Source organism: Hippoglossus hippoglossus, chromosome 1, assembly GCF_009819705.1.
Source record: "Hippoglossus hippoglossus isolate fHipHip1 chromosome 1, fHipHip1.pri, whole genome shotgun sequence".
Classification (NCBI taxonomy): Eukaryota; Metazoa; Chordata; class Actinopteri; order Pleuronectiformes; family Pleuronectidae; genus Hippoglossus; species Hippoglossus hippoglossus.
Genome location: NC_047151.1, coordinates 10,256,870 through 10,270,909, shown reverse-complemented (window position 1 = coordinate 10,270,909; position 14,040 = coordinate 10,256,870). Strand labels below are relative to the sequence as shown.

The 14,040-nt window shown below is 40.7% G+C and overlaps 1 protein-coding gene across 2 annotated transcripts; it reads left to right on the top strand.

The window, feature by feature from the left end:
• The first annotated feature begins 346 nt into the window (after nt 1–346).
• Nucleotides 347–13,553, top strand: LOC117761468 (CD97 antigen). 2 transcript variants are annotated; one of them, XM_034585391.1, is made up of 17 exons: nt 347–746; nt 3,947–4,021; nt 4,398–4,547; nt 4,638–4,769; nt 5,539–5,682; nt 5,931–5,974; nt 6,249–6,356; nt 6,482–6,635; nt 6,793–6,912; nt 6,999–7,198; nt 7,329–7,496; nt 8,858–9,052; nt 10,793–11,010; nt 11,230–11,388; nt 12,237–12,417; nt 12,734–12,835; nt 13,406–13,553. In XM_034585391.1, the coding sequence occupies exons 1-17, from the start codon at nt 713–715 to the stop codon at nt 13,445–13,447; spliced, it is 2,226 nt and encodes a 741-aa protein (XP_034441282.1). In that variant the 5' UTR covers nt 347–712; the 3' UTR covers nt 13,448–13,553. The 2 variants fall into 2 exon arrangements, with proteins under 2 accessions (XP_034441282.1, XP_034441290.1); XM_034585399.1 differs by lacking the exons at nt 347–746; nt 3,947–4,021 and adding an exon at nt 4,055–4,300.
• The last annotated feature ends 487 nt before the right edge of the window (nt 13,554–14,040 follow it).

The following is a 14,040-nucleotide window of genomic DNA, read 5'->3' as shown; positions in this document are numbered from 1 at the left end:
CTCTGTTCCCCCCCTCCTCTCTTTCTCTGTCTCTCATGAGAGTGTCGTGAATAGCTCCTGAAATAGAGGCCACAGTGTAGCATGGGGGGGATGTGGAAAGACGGTGGTGTAGACAGAGGAGGGGTTTGTGCAGGGCAATGTGATACGGTGCCACTGTGAGAAACATATGGAAAAAGATATGGAGTGAGGGGAAAGAGCAAGAAAGAGCACTGTGAGGGAGTCAAGGCTACACTTATAAGTGAAGGGGAGGGAAACAGAGAGAGAGAGAGAGAGAGAGAGAGAGAGAGAGAGAGAGAGAGAGAGAGAGAGAGAGAGAGAGAGAGAGAGAGAGAGAGCGAGAGAGAGAGAGAGAGAGAGAGAGAGAGAGAGGGAGGGGGAGAGCAGGGTGTGCTCAGACTGAGAGTCTGCATCTGAATCAGAGACGAAGAAATCTGCTGAAGAGTTCCTGTTATTTTTTCTGCCACACATATTATTTAAATTATACCTCTACAACCCAGGATTGATCTTATTCATTATTATTTTTTCAACTCTTTTATACTTTTGATTCATACTTTGTGGATTGTGCCGCTCTTGGACAACAGCGTCTGAAAATCCTTATATCTCCTTGGAGTTTTTTGTGAGAAGACCTAATACTTTAATCACAGGACATCAACAATTTGATACATTGCTCTGCCAAAGTTGCCATCTGTCTGGGACACTGTTTGCCTTTGACATGGGGGTTGGGAATAAGGAGCTACTCATTCTCGGTAAGTGTCTAAATAAGAGTAGAGTGTGTGTGTGTGTGTGTGTGTGTGTGTGTGTGTGTGTGTGTGTGTGTGTGTGTGTGGTGTGTGGGTGTGGGAAGGTTTCAGAAAAGTACAGGGAAGCATAGACGTTGTGTAAGACTTCAGATGATGTACTTCTACTTTTTTCAGCAGACATAATGTATCCCATTGGAAGAGCCTCTATCTCTGCATTTCTGGCTTTTAAATAAGCTTAAGTTCTTGGTTTGAAACCTGGTTCTGTGTGGAGTTGGCATGTTCTCCTTGTATCTGTGTGGCTTCATCCTACAGTACAAAGGCATGTCGATTGGTCTTAGGTTCATTGTAGACTCTAGATTGACCAAATGTGTGAGTGTAAGTGTAAATGGTTGTTTCTCTTTGTATTCAGTCCTCCCTCTCACCCAGTGGCAGCTGGGATTGGCTGCATCCCCTCTGCTACCATTAAAGCGATACAGACAATGTCAGACACTGAGCGCTGTGCAGCAGTGTTTAGAGTGGTGAAGTGTGGATGGAGGTCAGGGTGGTTGCTGTGGTGTAAGAACCTGTGTCACTGCACTGATTCTGCACTGACCAGGTCAGTCAGAGTCAAACAAACATGGAGTCTTGATCCGCAACAAGGTCTGATGGCGTCAGAGTCACCACAGGAAGAACACATGAGGCTTTTTTAAACAAACCACAAACCTCATAGGAGGATTTGGGGCAGATTTGTGAACTAGTTAATCCAGTAGTTGACTTAGTATATAGAAATGTTATTCATGCCATATATCAAATACAAACACTACCATGTTTCACTACAATATTTTAAAGATTTCACAAACTGTATTATGATAGTTGATATATGTGTGCAAATTGTAATGTAAAACAAAATACTTAAAAATACAAGTAATATTCTTTATTGATAAGTGTATCTTACTCTATCATCATGCCACAGTTTGATTTCCTAATCACAGCTCAAGCATCATTTCTGGGTCACACTGTTTAGTTCATGTTTGTAGCAACACAGTCAATATGCAACTTCTAGATGTGTAAATAGGCAACTGGTTGCTACAGTATTACATTATTGGATTGAAACTGTTTGGCTTTGTCCTATACAGGAAACACAGTATGCGATTACAACACAACATACAGTGTGGATAATCAATTACCAAAGGTCAGAAGTCAATTATAGCACAACAATCGTTCAGCACGACAATGTCCCATAAGTCTGAAGGAGTGTTTTTAATCCAAAGATTTTGTTAGAGTTTAGCTGCTTGTGATCCAGGTTTTTACAATAAATCTATGAAATATTTATTTTATGCTTACTGATCACTAAAGTATTGAAGTAAAGAAAAAACACAAAACAAAAACATAATTAGATATAATAATGATGAAATAAAAAAATCATTATCCAACAAAAGAGGACTTTTTTTTTTCAGAACCGTTTTTTCAAAGATCAGTAGAAACAAAAATGACCTTAATTTCTGAAATGAGTATTAATAATAATAATAATAATAGTTATTATCATTACAATTCAACACTGAACTTCATTACACAACATTAAAGACAATTAGAATAATAACAATAATAAATTATTATTATTCAAAAACATATTTAAATGATTTAATCATAATAAAAGATTCAAAATTGGAGACAGCTAATTATAAAGTCTGATACAATTTCTAAAATCAAAGACAGGAAATTAACTAATAAAAGTTGTGGCAAATGAACAGGCTGAAAGAAACAAATAGAATAGGCAAAAACGATCACGTAAAAGCCAACTTCCCTGTTTTTAAAGAGATGATTTAAAAACAGGGAAGTTTTAGTTCCGAGTTCCTCAGTTAAACTATTCGTCCCTGTCACCTTTGGTCAGTCTTTACCGAGTCTAACAGGGCCTCATCATTATATATTGGTGAGGAATGATTTAGAAGCTCAGTCAAGTAGCTTGATGCCAAACCTTGGTGCCATGAAGGTCCACAGCAATATTTTTAAATCAATTCTAAAACACGCAGGCAGCCAATGAAGGGAAGCTGATATTTGGGAGATGTGATCTTGCGTACGTGATTTGGTCAAGAGTCCGGCAGCTGCCTTCTGAACACCCTGAGAGTGAGCGATCATGTTTTGGTTCGGCCATGTAAACACAGCTTCACAGAAAGCCAGCTGAGGTGTAGTAAAGCATGAATCACTTTTTGGAGATCACAGAGGGAGAAGTGAGTTTATAAACCTTCACTTTCTGTCAGGCCCGAATGTAAAGCAACAGGAAGACGGACAGACCGAGGGAAGTGCAGCGTATACAGCTTACACAGAGGCAGAGGAGACGGTTTCTGTGAGAGACAAACTATTCTTATTCACCACTGTGCGCGCTGAATAATGAAACGTCACATGAAGTCAGGCCTTGTGTCTGTCTGCAGTTGTGTGGTCATAGAGTTGGATTCAATCACACCGTTTTACAGAGGTCACAGACGCACTCTGTCTGGTTTTGGTAAAGTGGTGCTACTGTGGGTGCTCCGGCCTCATCACACAACAACAGAGGGCTTATTGTGTTCAGATCCCCAGGGAGCATATGTAGCGGGAGCCGAGAGAGAGAGAGAGAGAGAGAGAGAGAGAGAGAGAGAGGAGAGAAGAGAGAGAGCGAGAGCGAGGAGAGAGAGAGAGGAGAGAGAGACTGTCAGTCATGTCACAGCACAGACACACAAACACGTGCATTCGGCTACATGGTAAATTCCAACAGTGACTCAGGGGCAGAGTCAGGGGGCCCCTGAAATGCCCCCTGACTCAATCCACAATCATGCTGTTGATTAGCAACACCTCAACAAAGAGGTGTTTAGCGGCGTGGAGTGTTGTGAACATACTGAGCACAAGGAGCAGTGGCTGAGAAGTGGAATATGCTTGTTGTAAGATGTGTTGTTTATTTTTGCTGTGATTATTGGGAACACAGTAGTTGCTGTAAATCCAAGGTGACCACCGCTGTCCTCCTTGGGTACAAAAATTACAAATATTTTCAGAGCCATTTTTCCATCCTATAGGGGCTGATGATCTAAAGGATGATTCTTGGGAGCCCCATGGTGACCAAGAATTCTCATCAAATAGAAGTGTCCTTTGCAAACCTCCCTTTTGACAGATGTTAACTACCATGTCGTCCTCATCATTGTCAGCGTTTCCCTCAACTGTAAAATGAAACTAACTGGCCTTTCTCTCTTTCCCTGCAGGCTTGACGTGTATGCTGGGGAAATGTTTCTCTCACTGTGGGGGATGGTTACAACACCAAAGGGCGGAATGTGTTGGTAATAATCTGCTATGACCTCTGATTTTAACCACCCCCTCTGTCACTGGAGTTAACCAGGAAAATAAGTGTTTTTGATGCCACTCAACTTGGTTATTTCCTTTTTTAGGCATTGTAGCAATGCTCGTTTCCAGGGCAATTTACAATGAAAACATCAGTAGAGGAGGTTTCAATTCCTAGATCAGCGCAATTCAAAAGCAAGCAGCTAAAAGAAATGCAAATTCCTGGCCCTGATGGCAGTGCTGTAACTTGGGACTGGTAATCATGGTGTACGGAGGAGGTAGAAGAAACAATGCTGATTAGAGAGATTGATTAAAATATCATGTTTTCTGATGTATTGTCCTCTCTGCTTCCTGTTTTCGTATTCAAATCTATAGATGTTGATGAGTGTGACGAAGTCCAAGGACAATGTGGAAAAGACGCAAGGTGCTTCAACACCAATGGCAGTTACTACTGTCAGTGCTTATCAGGCTTCAAGAACACACATGGGAACGTTAACTTCACAGGGACGAGTGGAGAGTGCAAAGGTGTGTGTTGTGTGTGTGTGTGTGTGTGTGTGTGTGCATCCACTGATTGCTTCTCTATACTCATTGTTACCACCATCTTCACTCTGTCAGATATCAACGAGTGTACCGATAAAGTTGGAATCTGCGGCAGTGCAGGTAACTGTTCTAACCGGATTGGGAGCTACAATTGCACCTGCCAGTCTGGTTACGTCAGCCCCCAAAACAGCACGGAAAAGTGCAGAGGTGAGTATTTACAGTTTTGTGTTGCTACCATAGACTGTATATTAAGATGGTCCACACATGTCAATTTGCTCCCACTAGCCAGAAATTATGCTAAAACATCACGGAAACAAACGCTGCCGAGGACAGAGTCTGTGCAGTATAGAGAATATAGAAGCTGCGATAGCGAGGTCACACTGATACGTGATTCAACCAATCGCGAGCCAGTCTCGGCTGTCAATTATTACATTTCACCCCATTTTCACATCATTGAGAAATTAAAACCAAACTAAAAGGAAAAATATTAGTCACCCACTCAGCAAAACTCCTCAAATTAGAAGTGGGACTTTTTGCTAATATTTACAAGTTTTCATTTTTCATTTTTTCTACATACATGTAGTAATAATGTCATCTTAAATAGCTCTACTAAGTACATAGCAATTCTAGTCTAAGATACCTAGTAAGAACAACTGCTGTGACAACAAGGTCGTGATTTTATATAAAAACTTTTCATTCAAATAAAACTGAAAATAGCCTAATTCTTCAAGAATCAAGGGGCCCATAGCTTCCCTCCACCTGAGGAAACTTTCCAAAAATTTAAATCTGACTGCCCGGAGCTGATTTTTGGAAATGTCCTGCATTATTATTTTTTCAATCAAGATTTAAAAAGTGTCTCAACCACAAAGACATCTCCTTCCTTCACCAGCCTGCTTCAGATACTTTGATGTTTGTTCCATTATGGACCAAAGCCATACATGTTATATTCAGAACTGTTTCTATTATCCTTTCACAGAGATAATTACATGTGAGGAAGCTGAAATTAACAGAGACAACATCTGCGGAGAGAAAGGCACGTGTACGAACGGTGATCGGAGTTACTTGTGCCAGTGTCAAAAGGGATACACCAACTACGGCAACAAAAGGACGCCGTGTTCAGGTTAGTGTAGGCGTACACTGTTCCTCTACTTGTTCATCCTCCTCGCATAAGCTTCTTTAGACAGTTTCCTCATTGCTGTGAATGCTCGCCCTGCCTTTACACTGCTTTTCATGGTGACTTATCTGAGTCACAATACTCTGTGGTTTATGCCGAACAAGACAACAGGAATGGTATCAACGCTCCTCTACTTTCTGTACATACTGTGATGAAGCATCACATGTTTTGATGTGATGTTTCCCTGTTTGCAGAGCTTAAATGTGATGGCTTCAGTGCTGATAGTGGACCTACACAGGTAAGCTGCACGTGGCATGATGTAAAACTGCAACGTCAATAAACAAATAAAATGTTTTATGGTTTTATCCTGGATTTATTCTTGCGTTCGTCCTCCTTTAGGCAACTCTAAATGCAGGGTTAGCGATAGTCCAGCATCCCATAGGTCAAGTGTCCTGCTAATCAGCATTTATTTTATTGAATATTAGTTAGACCACCCTGTGGCCCTGCAGGGTTTAGTGTATGTGAGGTTTACTATAGGGCTGAATGTTCTTATTATTCTCTCTCTCGCTCAGTCGCTCGGAGGCTTGGCAAAGATTTTGTCCATGATGAGAAACAGCTGTTTGGCTCTGTCCAATCAAAGTGATGGTGGAGAGAAGGCTGACGGAGAGGCGCTACTGGAGGTCAGTAAATCAGATACAAACACACACACACACACACACACACACACACACACACACACACACACACACACAAATACATGCAATATTCTTAACCCCCCCCCCACCTCTCCTTTGTGCTGCAACAGAAACTTTTCACAGCCACCGTGGCCGTCCTGTCCCCTGGTCGTCCAGACAGCGCTGAGGATGTGAGTGTGTTGCTTGGCACAGTGGAAAACTCCATCATGTTCATCGGTCCTCAGCTCAAAAACAACTACACCAAGATAGAAACCACCGAGACAGGTAACAGTCTCCATCGGCACAGCTCTGCATATTAGAACGAGTAAAATCACACGAGCCACTACCTTTAATGATAAATGAATGAATGAAAGTGGAAACATTTCTGGAAGCTTATTTCAGCTGTGCAGGTTTATTTGTAATGAGTTGTTTGATGGAATAGAGGTAGAGATTGCTGTTCAATGGGGAAGCACACGACCCACTGGAACGATCCATTTGACCAATGAGAACGCAACACTCGACACCGACTGGGAAACAGCATCTGGGACAGGAACATACCCTGGTAAACTATTCTTCTCTCGTTTAGTCAAATAAGTCACGACTTCCATGTTTATGAAATACCATTTTTTTTGTTTTGGATTTTCACAGGCTTTGCTATGGCTGCACTGCTGAGCTATAAGAACCTGAAGATCTCAGGGAACAGGTCTTTTGAGGAGCTCAAAGGACATGAAAAAGATGGCGTGGCTCCGTCCTTCCAGATCTTCTCTAGAGTTGTGTCTGTCGTGGTCTCTAATCCCTCCACTCAGAATCTGAGCCGCTCTGTCAACATCACACTCAGACATTTAGAGGTAGCTCCACCTGTCCCAGTCTTTCACGTGTCACCCTTCTTCTATCAGTGTTACTTATTTTAAACAATTATGAGTAATAAAATATGAGGCTCTGAATAAAACAAACATATTGGTTTTGTTTTGTGTGTAGGACACAGAGGAGTCCCCTGAGGTGAGGTACATCTGTGCTTACTGGAATGAGAGAGAGGCCTGGTCCACAGATGGCTGCTATCAACATCACTCCAACGCCACACACACTGTGTGTACATGTGAACATCTGAGTAGCTTTGCTGTGCTCATGGCCCTGTACCCCATTGAGGTAAAGCAGACACAAACCAATGTTTTGAAAACCTCTTCAACAAGAAGTGCACTTAGTAGAGCGCATTACCACCATCAAGGCCAACAGCCAACAGTCTACTTGAATTCAATCAAGCTGCACCAACTTGAACACACTCATAGATATCAGTCCCTAAATGTGCCCATTTTTTTTCATCAAGATCGATGAATTGTGCCTTGGAAAATCCGTGAAAAGGTCAAAAAATGCCCTATCTCACAATGTTCAAGGCAAAGAAAAAGATTCCTAGATCTGCCTCCTGATCCTGATCTACACCAAAGCTTAATGGGTTCTTCCCTGACCCACACAACATCCTTCCACGAAGTTTTGTAGCAATCTGTCCAGTAGTTTCTGTGCAATGGTGCTAGGTAACAGACAAACAAACGCCAATGAAAATCTCCTTGGCAGAGGTAAAAATGGGCTAAATTGCTGTTTAAAACACTGATGACTTGTCAAGTCTAGAATCAGGTGAAAACCTAAATGCAGATATGACTTACGAACTAAGATTAAGAACAGAGTTTTTAATTTGACTTAGGTAAATAACTCACAAATATACACAGCGAAAACACTGACAAAGAAACTGACAAGATGAACTCGTACTGAACAAAAGGAAACACAGAAACTAAATATACAAAGTAGACCCAGGTACAACTAATCAAGGCAGGGCAGGTAATCAATCACAGGCGAGAATGCAGACAAAGACAGGAAGTGAATAATCTGAAATATGACACAGGTGTAAATACCAAGATAAAACAGGAAATCTCTATGAATGTGCAAAAGAACCGAGACATGCATCCAAAAGCCAAGACATAGAAAGACAACAAAAAGTCCATCAGCAAAACAAGAGTCCAACAAAAGATCCATCCATCCATTTTCTATACCGCTTGTCCTTTCAGGGTCAGAAAGAGAGTTAGAGCCAATCACAGCTGACATTTGGCAGGACTTACAGGTCCCTGCCAGACAAACAGGGACAAACCAAAATGACACACTCACATTCACACCTTCAGTCAATTTAGAGAGTCCAATGAATCCTAGCTGCAATATGCATGTCTTTGGACTGTGGGAGTTGACAGTGCTAACCACCACACATTTACGCTGGCCATAAACAGAAGATTCACAAAGAAATCAAACAGTCCAGAAAAAGTTCCAAACACATCAGAAGTCCTAAAAAAGTTTCCTCCAAGGGTCCAAATAGAAATCAAAAGCCTTTCAAAAGCTGAACACAGGAACAGAATCATGACATCACTCTCACAAGCCCTGTTTCTATTTGCAGCTGTTAAATGTGTGAATCATCACCTCATGAGTCTAGTTAGTCACATCGGGATCTGACATGTCTTCTCCTCTAGGAACCTTTTGGGCTCCTGTTGGTGAACAACATCGCGCTGATCATCTCCATCGTGTGTCTGTTGCTGAGCATCCTGACGTTCATGTTCTGCCGCTCGATCAAAGGGACCCGCACCACCATCCACCTGCACCTCTGTATCTGCCTCTTCCTGGCTGACCTCATCTTCCTGGCTGGCATTTCACAAACTGAGCCTGTGGTATGTTCGTAAAAGCAAATATTTACTTCATCACGTGGAGGAATAGTCTGACTGTTGATCCTATCGTTAATAAAAATGTAGTTTAATTGAAATGTTTACAGTGGGTTGACCTATTCCACTCACCTTCCTGTTCCATAAATATCCCAGCCACTCTGTAACAAACCTCAACCATGTCTTCTTGTCCTATTACAGTGAAATAATATTGTGTTAGTCTAGAGGCAAAGAAAAGACAAGAAAAAATACTTGAGGCTCAGACAATAAAATTAAATATCCGAAAATGGGCAATACAAGGAGTTTGATCCTGAATGGGCCAAAAATAATAGCTGTGTATTATCCAGTGGTGTAAGGTTAACATAATTACAGTTTTAGAGTGCTTTACTTGAATATTTGATATAAATAAACTTTATTTATAGAACACTTTAAAAACAAAAACAGGTATAAAAAGTGCTTCACAGACATAAAAACAGAAAATGCTTCCAGTGCAATTACAAATCATAACAAGTTAATGCAACAGACAATGGATAAAAGAAAGCAATAAAACAAACAAATGTCTTGTTAAAAGGCATTTCATAAAGATTTCAAAGAGGATAATGAGGTGGCTTGTCTGATCGACAAAGGGAGGTTGTTGAGCCCTAACCCTCTGTCTCTAGTCTTGCCCTGGGTACAAAGAGCTGGTTAGCACAACAAAGATTACGAGCTGGGGGTGAGAAGGTCTTAAGTAAAGTGGTGCAAGGGATTTAAAAAAAAGTAATGACATTTTAAAATCAATGGATGAGATGTGATCATATTTTTGACTTGTTGAAAGATCCCTAGCTACAGTGTGTTGCACAGGTTGGAGGCGCAGTGAGTTGCAGTAATCTAAAAGGCTGGGGACACAGGCATGAGTGAGAATCTGTGCATTATTGAATGAAAGGAGTAATCTGATCTTGTCAATATTCCTGATTTGACTGATTAGTGATTTGGTGATATTATTAAAATATCTTTGGAACGTTAGGTCACTAAAGATTACTTCCAAATTTCATGGGTGCACTGCAGACCCTGAGAAACTCACGCCTGAAATACACCATCTGTGTGGTTTAGGTCCAAGCACCATCTCTTCAGTTCTGTTTGGATAAAGCATTAGAAAGTTACAGGACATCCATGCCTTTAGGTGTTGAGACTAGATGCCAGTGAGGCAGCTGAGGCGAGGTTAGATAGATTTATGGATAAGTAGACCTGTGTCTGCGTAAAAAGGCTACTAATAAGTTGACCCAATGGTAACATGTAAATTGAAAACAGTAAAGGGCCACAAACAGACCCTGGAGGAACACCACATCTCCACAATATGTCAGAAGGAAATATAACTGTGTACAGTTACTTTAGTATTTTACATACAAAATATGTGAACAATTTCATTAAACCATATAACAGCATGTAGTTATAATTAACACCTGTTACAATATTTAACTGTGGCTCAAACTTTAATTTTGGTTATAATTATACTGCTGCTGTTTTACTAATAGCATGTTTGAGTGCTAAACATTTTAAAATGTGTGATACTTATGTAATTCTACCACTTCTTCCCGCACTGACCGTTTAATCGAATTAGTTTCTAATCATTACAAAAAGCTGTTAACGTAGTCATAGAGACAAGTATTGTCTTTATCACATCAGCAGTAGATGCCATGTCAAAGCCTTTTATATCTGGTGCTCCTTCCGCTCTGATCTTGTTGTTCTTCATGTTGTCACATTACTTTACAGGGCGGCTGCAGGTTTGTTGCAGCGATGCTCCATTACCTCTTCTTGGGAGTCTTCACCTGGATGTTGCTGGAAGGCGTGCAGCTCTACCGAATGGTGGTCCTGGTGTTCAATGCCACCATCCGACCCCTGTACCTATTCCTCGCCGGTTACGGGTTGCCCCTCATTATCGTCATCATATCTGCCATCATTAGACCAAAAGGATACGGCACCGACAAATTGTGAGTCTGTGAAGAAAAAGATAATTTCGGTCTGTATGGTGTGTGTGAGAGAGCCAGAGAAGATACACAGAAAGAGGGAATTGCGTGTGCCCGTGTGTTTGCACATCTTGCTTGTGTGATAGCGATTACATCAGTGGATTACATAGACCTGCTGTTATCTGTCTGTTATGTACAGAAAACCTTATCATGCACATGTTTTTTTTCCTTCCTTCTAACCAGCTGCTGGCTGTCTCTAGAGGACGGCCTCATCTGGAGTTTCCTCGGCCCTGTGTGCTTCATCATCGTCATCAATGTCTTCTTCTTCATCATCACTGTTTGGAAGCTCGCCCATAAGTTCACCAGCCTCAACCCAGAACTCTCCCAGCTAAACAAAATCAAGTGAGTCCCTCTGTTTGTTTTCCTGTGTGTGTCAAAGTGTTTTTTTTGTGCATCCTCCCTTGCTGCTGTAATTTAAAACTTACGTTTAAGAAAGGAACTGAGAAATACGTGGATGGAAAGAACGTCTGGAATATTTCCATTTTCCTCTGCCCTCTAATGGGGATACAACTACACAACGACATACCACAAAACACAACAACAAATCACAATGACAAATATAAAACCAACGGCAGATAAGAAATTACAATGGAAAATAAGAAAACATAAAAAAACACAACAGCATGGGGGTACCCACTATTGAGGCTCTGATCAGATTGAGGAACTTCAGGGCACTTCAGGGCCACTGCAGATTTATGTCATTGAAAAGAAAATGCATCGGGTCTAAATGTCAGATTTGTCTGTGGTTGGTCAATTCTTGGTGAAGTTGTAGAAAGACAAAGTTCATGTTTTCGAAGGACTGAAATCAAAACCTAATGGTTCCCTTTTCATATATTTCTCTTCACTGTATATTAGAATACATTATATTTATAGCTATTCATAGGAATAACAAAAACACATCACTGAAGAGCTTACTGCAAAGAGCCCATGTGAGGTACATTGCCAGAAACCACTTTTAAAACAGCATTTCTTTTCTTCCACAAACGTTCAATTGGCAGGAAATAAAGAAATGTCTGTGTCCTGTTGATACTTTGTTGAACCCTTTTTTTCCCACTTTCATTCTTCAGGGGGTTTTCCAGTCACTGCAGTGGTGACTGAGTCATCAGTGTGTCGGAGCTCATGATAATCATATCTTTCATTCTCTCTCTGTTGCCCTTTCCGCCCACATCCACCCTTTTTTCCCCCTGCAGAGCATTCACAGTGACAGCTATAGCCCAGATGTGTATACTGGGTCTCATGTGGATGTTTGGGACCTTACTGTTCCAAGAAGGCACCATACATTCCAGGACGGTGTCCGCTTATATCTTCACTATTCTGAACAGCCTGCAGGGGGCGCTGGTCTTCATCTTGCATTGCCTGCTGTCCAAGCAGGTAGGACACATAAGATTCTCTCTGACACACAAGAATTGGTTTTATTGTTAAGTTGCGTTGTCGTGTTAGGACAAGGGTTAGTTATGATGATGGTTATGGTAAGGGAGTCAGTGTTTGTGTGTGTGTGTGTGTGTGTGTGTGTGTGTGTGTGTGTGTGTGTGTGTGTGTGGTTGTGTGGTTGTGTGTGTAACTGGGAGCTGTTAAATGTGTTAGAGATAAATAAATAAAAATAAAGTATAAAACGAGTGATGACATCAGACAGTAGATTAGCAGTGGACTTTTGTTTCCACCCCTGATGTTTTGCTGACCTCTGCAGGTGAGAGAGGAGTACGCACATTTCCTCTCCTGCATCTGCACACCACAGAAGAAGAAATACTCAGACTTCAGCAATACCAATCCCTCCAGTACTCAGTCACAAGTAAGTATTAGGTGATCACACCCACTCTGTCACCTCCAAGGCATAATCACTTTTACTCAACTACTGTTACTTAAACATATACATACTCCACTTAATTCAAAGTGTGACGGAAAAAGTGTGAGGATTGTATGTCTATATTTATTTATTTTCGATAGTGATATGGACCTATGATTCTTAAAAAAGCTTAGCAAACATAACATTGACGAGAAAAGACAGTGCCTGCCATAATTGGAGAGGTATATCTATATTTAAAGTATTTATTAAAAGAAAACGTTTGACCGAGATGAAGGGAGCAGCAATGACAATTGTGATATTAAAGGTTTAGCACGATAATGTTTCATTGCGGCGACTTTTTACTTTTAATACCATACTTTAAAAATGTGAGTACTGTATTTTATCTTACAAGGTACTTCACATAAACAATCACATAAAAACAATTTAATTTAGTTAAATATTTATTAAATTGAGGTAATGCTACTTTTACTTGAGTCCTCATACTTCTTCCACCACTGCAGACACATGTACATTATATCACCATTTTTCTAACGTGTCTTATTTCTGTTTGTTCAGGGCTCTAGAAGTGGGCAGCAGACCAGTGAATCCCAAATATAAAGAGCTCCGTCTTTTATTCCTCCCCAAAAGACTTTGAACGATTTGGATCACTTCAAATACAAATTCAGTCATGACTCATTCACCCGAATGTAAGTTTAAAGTCTGGTTTGCTCATCACAACATGGTGACAAATTAAAGTAATGACCAACATACAGTGTCTTGGTATAACATGTTGGGACACCATGATTACAGAGCAGCCTCAATGTCCCTTGACAATGATTCTGAACTGTACTGGACGGAGGGAAACCGTTCTTACAAAATATATCCCCTTGATGATTTTCAGACTGATCAAACCATTCCCTGACCTCATGCTACATGGTTAGAGTCATCGTCAATCTTTTATTTCTGATAAACCAAATCACCTTTATTTTTTGTTTTTTTTTCACATATTTTCATTTTTTTTGTGGGAATCAAATTAACATTGACCCTGTTCCAAGGTCACGAAACAAAAATGTCGGGAACCATTGCTCTAAACCAGAGACTGTATTTAAAAATTGATGAAGCATCCCCACATCCTCCCACTGTCCATTAAGCCAAAATAACCCAGGTATGAACGCTGCCATCTTGAGCATTGTGAGCTATAGATATATATT

Excerpts from the sequence above, each read along its gene's own strand:
- LOC117761468 (XM_034585391.1), top strand. The coding sequence starts at position 713 with ATGGGGGTTGGGAATAAGGAGCTACTCATTCTCG. Across the intron at positions 7,199-7,328 it reads TCACACTCAGACATTTAGAG|GACACAGAGGAGTCCCCTGA; the intron begins GTAGCTCCACCT and ends TTTTGTGTGTAG. Across the intron at positions 11,011-11,229 it reads GGATACGGCACCGACAAATT|CTGCTGGCTGTCTCTAGAGG; the intron begins GTGAGTCTGTGA and ends CCTTCTAACCAG.